This window comes from Engraulis encrasicolus, chromosome 14 (assembly GCF_034702125.1).
Source record: "Engraulis encrasicolus isolate BLACKSEA-1 chromosome 14, IST_EnEncr_1.0, whole genome shotgun sequence".
Lineage (NCBI taxonomy): Eukaryota > Metazoa > Chordata > Actinopteri > Clupeiformes > Engraulidae > Engraulis > Engraulis encrasicolus.
Genome location: NC_085870.1, coordinates 46,632,189 through 46,642,978, shown reverse-complemented (window position 1 = coordinate 46,642,978; position 10,790 = coordinate 46,632,189). Strand labels below are relative to the sequence as shown.

At 44.1% G+C, this 10,790-nt stretch overlaps 1 protein-coding gene across 1 annotated transcript; it reads left to right on the top strand.

Moving 5' to 3' along the window:
- Window positions 1-711: 711 nt before the first annotated feature.
- Window positions 712-10,142, top strand: LOC134462770 (proteoglycan 4). The gene is made up of 5 exons (XM_063215970.1): window positions 712-983; window positions 2,383-2,480; window positions 5,291-5,378; window positions 6,357-8,928; window positions 9,153-10,142. The coding sequence occupies exons 1-5, from the start codon at window positions 908-910 to the stop codon at window positions 9,244-9,246; spliced, it is 2,928 nt and encodes a 975-aa protein (XP_063072040.1). The 5' UTR covers window positions 712-907; the 3' UTR covers window positions 9,247-10,142.
- The last annotated feature ends 648 nt before the right edge of the window (window positions 10,143-10,790 follow it).

Below are 10,790 nucleotides of genomic sequence, written 5' to 3'. Positions count from 1 at the left end.
CCCCAATGGCAACTAAGCAACGGCCTCTCAGCTGTATCCTTTTCAATGCCTCCCTAGAGCTACCCAACGCCCCCTTGGGGGGCTGTACCGCCCCCGTTGAGAAACACTTGTCTACAGTATACTATAATGATGTGTGTGTGTGTGTGTGTGTGTGTGTGTGTGTGTGTGTGTGTTTGTGTGTGTGTGTGTGTGTGTGTGAGAGAGAGAGAGAGAGAGAGAGAGAGAGAGAGAGAGAGAGAGAGAGAGAGAGAGAGAGAGAGAGAGAGAGAGATGCACTTCAGACCTTTCATAGATATTTCAAATATTGAAGTATTGTAACCTATTTTGGGAAAGATAACAAAGGTTCTACATTATACACAGATATACTTTTGATTTTTTTAACAAGAGGTCAGCAGCAGGAAGTCTTGTCTCTTTTCTCTCCTTCTGATATGTCAAAAAAAAGTTTATTCATTTATTTTCATTCACAGACCATGTGCGTTAATATGCATATAAATGTGCTATTAATTGATTAGCTAGTTATAGTCAGCATCATGAATCGAAACTCTTTCAGCCCACATGAAGTGCTCCTGGGATATTGATACGTTGCCTCCATGGATACGGCACTGAGTAATAGCTAAGGAAGGTGTGTTCCTAGTTGGCAGGAAAAGTGGAATGTTTCTTGCGCTCAGAAGGCGTTGAGTTTGTTTGCCTCACCTGTCGACTCACAAAAGAGGTAGGCTATAACAAGGGGAGGAGGCGGAGGCGGGAGGCCATTTTATTCTACGAAATTGAACATTATTCACATTAGGTGAAGCGTTTCTCCCGAGTTGTCGCCTGTGCGTAACCTACAGGTGTAACGCTGTCAGGCGACAGTCATGACGCATAACTAGCATATTCTTCAGCACTGTGGATAATAACGGCTATCAAAATGAAGAAAGGATTTTTGGGTCGAAAGAATCAGTCTTTATTCGACACCAGCGTCCAAATGAAAGACGTGGGAGTCGGTAAGTATCCCTCTCCATAGTGTCTGATCACTTTCTCGCTCGTTTGTCTCCTTTTAACCTTCGTAGGCTTAGCACTTAATACTATCACAAAGTGCAGAACTGTTGCTCCTGGCAAGGCTGTGACAACGCCGCGCACAGTGGAGAGAGCCGACTGGGGCTCCGCGCGGCACCTCAACTTGCCTCTATGAAACCTGGTGACCTAAACTTATTCGGCGTTCATCGAATACTGTAGCATTAATGTGTATTTCGTGTTTGGGGCAACCCTACACCAGGAGGAGCAATATAGGTCAAAAGCGTAAAGGTCGGCCAGTATCTGACATAGCGCGTCAGATAACAGAATGGATTTAGGGTGCATTTCTGTGAGCCGTGATGTAATGAATTCATTTCAGTCTTGTAGTTTAGCAAGAATGTACTTAATTCCATCTACGCGAACAATGAGTAGGTTATGTGCAAGTGAAAGGGCGAGTTGAAGCAGTACCAGTCGGCTTTTGTACTCTGATAACTCACCGAATTTTCTATGTAATTGGAGGTCTTGACGCATGTGGTTTATATATAACATTGCACTGAAAACCATTTGAAGCCACTCAGTCACTTGAAATATTTGCATTAAATTCAAATAGGCTTGCCACCACAGCTGGTGTGAGTGATGTGATTGAATTGGAACATAATAATTAACATGATTAAAACACTTCCTCCTCAACATGAATGGAATGGAAAGTGTTATTAGAAGATATCCAGATCTGATTTGAGTTTGGCCCTGTTTGTGTATGGCTTTAACTCACGTGTCCAAATAGAAGTGTGTGTGCTGCTGCGCATGAGGTAGCATGTATTTACAACATGGTGCCGAACCAGTTATGTGTAAAATCTGGTTTGTTCATCCAACAAAGATAACCATCAAAGTATCAGTTGACTGAGAAATATGGGGTAGCTGAAATATGTTCACGATAGTTTGTTCAAGGACATTGCACCTGGAGGTCCAACAACTCAACCAGATGGAACAATTACGCCCTCTGAAAGAATTCACTGTTTAATATTTAATGCCTGTATGCCCAAGTGCCACAACAGAGATGTCACATTACATTAGGGTAACCTAAACCCTGTACACTACAAATTAATTTGTAGACTAGATAAGACACATACACTCACATTACACATAGATACACAGTGAAGCATTTTAAAAACATTAAACTTCTCATGTTATAGTCTGACTCACCAGGCTACATTAAAACTGCATGACAGTGAAACAGAATACACGATTCAAAATTGACCACTGTAAGAGCTGTGATGAATAATGTGGCTGTGAGTTTCAAGATTACATATTAACATCTTTTAAGTTCAGAGCACTCCATACTGACATTGTTCCTGTCCTGTGTGTGTGTGCGTGTGTGTTCTGTTTTAGATCATTATGACTTGGTGTTGGACGCTAAAGCAATTCCCGAATCGGGCACAGCCAAGGTTCGATCCAGGCCCACAGTCAACTACTTCAACTCACACGGGGTATGTTTCAAAATCAGAGTTATTAAAAAAAACATTGCAAAAATGTTATGCATGAGCATTTCTGGAACTAATGTTGGACTGTGTGTGGAGAGAGATAACAGGGATATGCCACCACAATACAGAATGCAGCCTTAGTTGTGACAAGACTTTTTCCCCCCTTCACCTGTCCTGCACCCAGTGCAGCACCGACTCTCAAGCAGCATTTGAATTTTCCCCTCAATGTGCCCTTTGTCGTGGGGAGGCCACCCTATCCCCTTTCCCATGAAGGGTCCTTTCTGTGATCACTGATCAGTAATCTCTTGTCTAGTGGGGTCTTGGGTGTCTGTGTGCTCTCTTTCTCATCAGCTGGTGGTTAGACACAGGGGGTTCACTAAGTAGAGGGGACTTGCTCTGTTTTAAACAGAGCTCCTTTTCCCGGCACCAGTTAGTATGATTAGTGGTATGATATTATTGCATGGGTGAAGTATTTCTGAAGACTATACCTTCCTTTGTTAGAAAGCTGCCATGAGAATATAGGTGTAGAGGTTTAGGTTAGAGGTGTATAGATGTCTGCATTTCTATTCCTTCTCCTATGCTCTGTCACTCTGTTTACATTTCCTTCGTTCTCCCCTATGTGTACATCTTGTAAAATGTATATAGCCAATATAATCATTTAAATCCTCCTCCTATGTCTCCATTCCCTTTCCTGGTCAAACACCAGCAGGCAGGTTTCCTTGTTAGCCCACCTTCGCCTCTCTCATGAATGGAGAGAAGTGGAGAGGGGCTGGCCATGCCAGGCTACCTCTGTACTGACTTGTGTTTGTGGGTTACTCCTTTTGTGAAAGTTTTGGTATGCATGTCTACCTCTTAATCCCTTCCCATCCCAGTCCTATCCTTGGCTGTCTGATTTTCTTTCAGCGGTGACGTTCCTCTTACATACCTGCTGCATGACACACCTAGCATAAGGTAGGGTAGGACCGCTCTCACTGACACTGACAAGAGAGAGAGAGAGAGATGCCACTAAAAAGTAAGAGGAAATCACGGACAGCGATGGACAGCACTGGCTCCCAGCTAGCGTAGCTCAGTATGTTTCTTTAGGCTGTGGCCATCGGCTGACTTTCTCTTGCATATCGCCAGATACAGAGTGTACAAGCAGCCTTTCTAATGCCACGTGTGTGTGTGCGTGTGTGTGTGCGTGTTTGCTTTAGAGCTGAACTTCAGTACCCCAGTCGTCCATCACTGTTAAAATGTCAGCTGTGCCACACTGGAGGTTAAATCAAAGTCAGATATTACATAAGGCAGTGCGGCGTCAGGACGAGAAGTGACATTCAAAAACCTTTGCAGATATCTATGTTGCATTCCATTAGAAACAGGAACTAGACGTCCACAGGGCAAGAACACTGACAAAATTGTGTTGTGTGTATACAAAGAATGTTATTAGAGGCAGTGGCGTTTTGTTTTTTTCAGCCCGGTGCGTGTGGTGTCACCATTGCCTTCTCTCACAGACGTGTTCATGCATATAAAAAGCACTTGACTGACAGGCTTTAGTAGCCTGAGGTGTGTCCAGATAATTTGATGAGCAGTATGACAAGGTAAAAGAGTCAGGTGCGCAACCATTTTGAAGGGTGCAGTCGACTAATGGGTTCTAATGGCAATGCAAAGAAGGGACGTATTGTTGTACCACACAGAGGAAGAGCACAGAGGTCAAAATTGGATAACTATTACATTACATTTCACTTGACTGGTGCTTTTGACAAAGCCACTCAGTTATTTTAGGTACAGGGTATTCATTACAGTTTTTGAAGCAATGTGAGGTGAAGTGCCAAGGTGGTAGATGATATGGAATTTGAACCGGCAACCTTGAGATTGCAACTGCCTAGACATTAGAGCATGGCTGCCAGGTACTGCTATGGCTAACTAATTTGGCGAACTGACTGGATTCCGTACTTCTTGGAAGACCAATTGCCAAGTTAAGGTCTACATATATCATAACCACAAACTTAGCACAGCACTCTTACAAGAGGTGTGACATCTCTATTGAAATACTGTAGTCCTATGACTTCACTGGCAGCAAAGAAACACTTTCAGTAAGTGTTGATTAGACCTTACAGTGTTAAAATAGCAAGATGAGGTGTGCTTAATTGTCATCAGAACAAACACGGATGGGTGTATACAATGTAGGCTGTTTTTCCTCCTTAGCTTAAATCTTTGTTATGTTGTCAGGTGTTGGTTAGGTGTGGTTCTGTCACACGGTTTGTGGTGTGTTAATCATCTTGAGTTCATGGCGATGATGTAAGTGTATGCATTATATTGCGTGGAGCGCAATGATTAATATGTGAAATATGTGGAAATCCTCTGCTGGTGTGTGTGTGGTGGTGGGGGTAGGCGGATGTACTAGTTTACGGTTGTCTCTAAGATGTGAGGCTCAGTACAAGGAACTGGTTTGATAACTAGGCCGACATGCTCTAGACGTCCCATTCTCTTCCCTGACTGATTCAGTTCTACCTCAGTTGTTATAAAAATGGCACATTTCCAAATGTTTTCCTTTCTTCCATTTCCCCTCCTTAGTGAATTTGTTGAGGTGTGAAGTAACAGACAAAATATAAATGTGTTGAGACATGTCCTCACTTGTTATAGGTTTGTTGTTGTTACTAGAATGGCAATGACCAAGTTGTAATGTATAACTAAAGCGTGTGTTGTATGTTGTTATAGGAGTGTAATAACATGGTTGTTTTTTTAAACAAAGTGATCTGATGGCGGAAAGGTAGTCACTTTGGATAAAAGCATCTGCCAAATGTAATGTAATGCATTTGTATGTTTTCCCCTCTCAGTCCACTGATGCCATGCAAGGCTTTGCAGTTCCAACTCCAAAAGTGCCTGTCCTTCTACCCCTGAACGGACCGACAACAAATGGAATAGGTAGGCCCACATCTCCTCAAATAACAAATCAGTAATGATTGTTTTGTTTTATTTGTTGTTTTTCTGTTGGGGGGGGGGCTCAACTTTATTTAGACAGGACAGTGAAGAGTGGGACGGAAAGCGAGTGGGAGAGATGGGGGAGGATCGGGAAATGACCTCTGATTGGGACTCGAACCCGGGTCGACCGTAGCAGTTTTCAGATTAAGCCACGGCGGGGCCAGTAATAGTTTTAACCTCACTTGTAAACTGTATCTGAATCAGAAATATCGTAGCTATTTTGTGCTGAAGATACAATTTCAACAAAAGAAACATGCATGTGAACATGTACCATGACTACTGAGGCAGACCATGATCCTCTGTATGGAATTTCAACATAGGGGTGTACTCACTTTCACCAGAAAGGAAGTGTGTCATTTAAGTTATATTACTAACCTTACTTGTCTTTTGTAACTTAAACATACGTTGTGTTGAACTTCTATATAACTTGCGCTTATTGTTCACAATGTTAACTTTCAAAAGGGGTTTACTCATAATTGCTGTGCACTGTGTCATGAACAATAATGTGTGACTGGTACACATTGTTTGAATATTCTTAGATAGCTGTTAGATTGATTGCTTATAAAGGTCAGTATACGTCTGTGAAAGAGTTAACATAATATAATGTTGTACATTTCTTTCAGCTGTAGTATGCTGACACCTTGCGTTTTGTTTACTTGATCAACACCAGGGTTGCCCCCAGCACTTTGCTAAGGCAGCCACCTTGACAAGAAACGCCTACCATCTTGACTAGGTTACCTGGTTGCTCAACCAAAAAATATATACTTTTAAGAGTTTTCAGGTCATATTTCAAATGAAACTGCACAGCATGTCCACTAATGATGGTGACTTGTCTCTGATACTGACTAACGCCCCGCCACATTGACTAACAAAAATTCTGCAGGAAACACTGAACACTTGAACATTTTTGTTACTTTACAGGAAGCACCCCACATCTTGCTAATGGTGGAATGATTGCAGTCGACGATGAGGAGGAAGGTGAAATCCTCATACCTGCTCCTCCATCAGTGGCTCCTCCTCCACCCCCACCCCAGTTCATCCCACCCTCACCAGGCTTCGTAGCTCCACCCCTTTCATTCGTTGACATCCCCCCAGAGCTGGCTTCTCTCCAACCACCACCTATGCCTGCGCCCAAACCTCCAACACCGGTTCAAAATGAGGATGAGATTGACTTTGCTTCTCTGAAGCCTCCTGCAATGCCACCTCCGAAGCCTCCCTCGGACACATCTAGCACAAACAGTGTCAAGATTTCCACGCCTATCAGCATGCCTCTGAATGATCCTTCAGATGTGCCTGAATGTCCAAAGTTTACCCCCCCTCCGCCACCTGTTAAACAGCAGCCTTCAGCGCCCCCAAAGACTCTAAAGACACCCCCGCCAAAGCCTGTGCGGATGTCCTCTATTCAGAACATTGACATTGCGTCTTCCTCTTCAGCCCCTGCAGCTGTGCCCTCGAGCTTCAACCCCCAGAACACAGCTAAGGTCTACAGTATACCCAAGACCACTCTCCTGAGTGGCGGCATGGACCGAGATATGAGACCCAAGTCCATTCTCCTTCTTGAGGACTCTAAAGGTGACACAGTTCAGGTTGTCAATGGTGGGGGCTCCAAAACAGCAAGCCCTGCTCAGACGCCTCTGCCTCCGACTAAACCATTTCGAAGAGCGAGCTCAGGCCTCCAGCTGGAAAAGGACTTGAAGGATCTCAAAGACAACTTGACAGCCACTTTACCGGCGGCTAATACACCAAAAACACAAACTGTTGTGGCCAATACACCAAAACCGCAAACTGTTGTGGCCAATACACCAAAAACTCAAACACCCCCAAATGCTATTCCTACCCCTCCAAAACCAGCAATGACACCTCCTAAATCTTCCCCTAAATTACAAAAAATGCAGCAGCAGATGCAGCAAAATCCAACAGATCCAGTTCCACAAGGAACAAGCCAGGTAAATGTGCAGGAGGACTCAAAAGAAAAACCCCGTCAGTATAGTCCTTTACTTACCCACAAATTACACAACCTTAAAGCAAATGAAAGTCCAGGGACAAAAGAAGGCGTTACATCTCCATTGGCCCTACTGATGGCTGCTAAGGAACGAGACCGACGCCAACGTTCGACTTTGTCCCGAGAAAATAGCAACAAGAGCAGCCGATCTGACGAGCTTCCTGTCAAGGCAACTATTCAGCCCAGCGAATCGAAACCCAATTCCTTCACTGTAATCCCCAAATCCACTTCATCTGCATCGCTAACCTCTCTTGAAAAACTGAAACCTGAGCTCTCTGCTCAGCCAGGGGCTACAGTGCCTCAAGCTCAAGGCCAGGGCACCCCATCGCAGGTAAGAAAGCCTGTTGCTAAGGAAGAATCGACACCTTCCGTGCCTCCGACAGCTACATCTTCCTCCCCTAGTATTGTTAACAAGAAGGTTGGGGTAACTCTGGAAAACAGACCAATACCAACGCCAGCACCCCCTCCGACTCGAGCTCCAGCTGCACCAGCAGTTCCAGCACCACATCCAACTCCAGTTCCACCAGCTCCTGCAGTTCCAGCTCCAACAGTTCCGATTCCACCAGCTCCAACAGTTCCAGTTCCATCAGCTCCTGCTGTTCGAGTCCCAACAGTTCCGATTCCACCAGCTCCAACAGTTCCAGTTCCATCAGCTCCTGCTGTTAAAGCCCCAACAGTTCCGATTCCACCAGCTCCAACAGTTCCAGTTCCACCAGCTCCAACAGTTCGAGCTCCACCAGCTCCTGCAGTTCCAGCTCCACCAGCACCAGCTGCAGCCGTTACAGCTCCAGCGCCACCCTCCCCCAAGGATCAGGAGAGTGGAGAGGACTTGTCTATTCCCTTCATTCCACCGCCCCCAGAGTTTGCCAACTCTGATTCTGAGGACGCGGAGGGTCCTCCCAACACACCTCCTCCCGATCCCCCCTCAAAGACTGTAATACCTCCCATTCCTCCATCCCCAGTGGCAATGCCTCCCAAGCCTCCTTCAAAGGTGCCAATTCCTCCACCCCTGCCACCACCTGCTAAGGATCCACCAAGTAATGCTGCCCCCATTGCAAAACCACCTCCTACTGCCCAAAAACCAAAACCACCACCAACTGCACCCCATCTTGCCACTGTGCTAGGGGAGATGAAAGTCAAAATGGCCCAGCAGACCAAGCCAAACCCCCCTTCAAACCTTCCCACGACACCTTCATCTGCCAGCCAAGCCACTCTCCTCAGTATTCTGCAGAAAAAAATGCTGGAGATGGACCCAAAGTTGTCAGTGCCAGTGAAAGAGGCAGATAACAATACAGACGAATGGGGCACCACACAGTCTGATGAAGAGGGGGGTATTCCAACACCGCCAAAACCTTCTCCCAAAGCAGCAGCAAAGAGCAACACGCTTCCACCCCCGACTCGAGGTCTTGACCTGCGGGAACTTGAGACCAGAGTGGCGAAGAAGGCGGCTGCAAATGAAGCAGCAGCAGCAGCATCAAAACCTCCCTCAAGGTAGGTCCCATACAGTTTCATACTGTGATAACTGCATCTAATTGATAATCTAATGTGATAATCTCATCTAATTAATGGGGCAGTCGTGGCCTAGTGGTTAGAGAGTTGGTCTTTCAATCTAGGGGTTGCCAATCCAGGTTTTTGTACCACTGCATGAATATTGAAATCAATTTATTATTTGATGTGTGGAAAGTAACACAAATTGTCTTTCTTTATAATTTCAGCAACGGAGCGGCAAAGCAACCTTTTGGGATGACATTCACAGTGCGACCTGGTACCAAACAGCCAATCACTGTCGTCAGTAAAGGAGAGTCATGAAGTTTATAACAACAACCCATGAAGACACTGCTGCACCAGGAGTAAATATCCTGCAATGGACACGCACCTGTGCCTTTATAAAGATCAACATGACCAGCCATTAACACTCTTTCTCTTTAGTATGACAGAAGGGGAAAGTAAAGAACCTTGAAGAATTTGTCAGCCTTCCAATAGTCTGCTGTTGAGGTAAACGGCAGGACGTTTTCCCCTTTGTTGTTTAACCTCTCAATGTCGAACACATTCCAGCCCTCTGCTCAAGTGCTAAAGTTCTTCGGCTGTGTCAGATGTGTCTAGTGGCACGGCTGTTGACTTCAGAAGGTTAAAGAAGCCTTATCACACTCAGTGAGCACAGCCTTATGTTTTTCTTCCAACCCACCCACTAGTTTTTGAAAAAAAGCTGGCCCAGTACTGTCAAAGCAATTACATGCCCAGTCACTTCAACAGATACAGGGAAGTTATGTGGATGTCCAGATGTCAATGTCTTCCATATATCAGTGTCTGTTTGTTTAATGACTGTCAATATAAGGAAATGTTTTTTCGACAGCAAAGGTAATGGGAAAAAATAGGTCACCTGTCTATCCAGTGCCTTTAAGCCGAAGTATGAGGTTGGTTCATTTTGAACTAACGTGCTTGAACTGCCTTTATACTACCATCTTTACAATAACTATCAATTATATGAAACTGGACTTTTCTATCCAAGCCTTTACAATGTACATATTCTAGTCTCACGGCCGACACATGTAAATAGCAAAACACTTGGATATGAAGGATATAGGCCTTGAGACTGGACTAGGTACTGCACTTTCCTTCTCCTTGTCAGAAGTAATAACCATTCTCTCAGCAATAATTGTATATTTTTAAGAACAAAGACTCATTAAAACGGTACTCCAAGAGGACATTTTTTTTTGTATTTATTTTTGCTTGGAACTCAGAATGACAAACATGGTCAGTGTTTAACATTCATTCATTTCAGTTTCTGACATTTTCTCGCTCGTATCTACAGGGAAATAGACCAACACTAAAATAATACATGTACAATAATACATGTACAAAACCGTTGTGAATGACAGTACTAAATTTGTATGAAACAAAAGATTCCAAAAAAGGTACAAAATAACTTCCATGATAATGACTTTAAAGAGAGATATGGTATGCAAAAGGAGAGTTGACAGAATCCAGAGGAATTCAAATAAATGGTAAAAATGCTATATAGCCAGTATCCCTTACATTGACTTAACATGACTTTACACGACAAGGTCATTAACAATGACTATCAGCTTCGGTGGGGGGACTGTGACAGCGTTAAGAGGGGAGAGCACTCTTGCACACCAACCACTACCCAGGAAAGGGTTTGAGTTCAGCCATGTGAATAACCCTTAAGAAGTACAGGACGTAATTTTAGTCGTTTATTTTCCAAAATTATGCTGCCTATTCACAAATTGTATTCTTTCAGTAATAGTAACTCAGTAATTAACACTTATGTACTGGTCTGATTGATGGTGGTGGTAAATATATATGAAAAACATTTGTGAACGGACAGAATA

Bases quoted from the DNA above. Each gene is read 5' to 3' on its own strand.
- LOC134462770 (XM_063215970.1), top strand. From the start codon at position 908: ATGAAGAAAGGATTTTTGGGTCGAAAGAATCAGTCTTTATTCGACACC. The intron at 2,481-5,290 runs GTATGTTTCAAA...TTCCCCTCTCAG, and splicing joins ACTACTTCAACTCACACGGG to TCCACTGATGCCATGCAAGG. The intron at 5,379-6,356 runs GTAGGCCCACAT...GTTACTTTACAG, and splicing joins ACCGACAACAAATGGAATAG to GAAGCACCCCACATCTTGCT.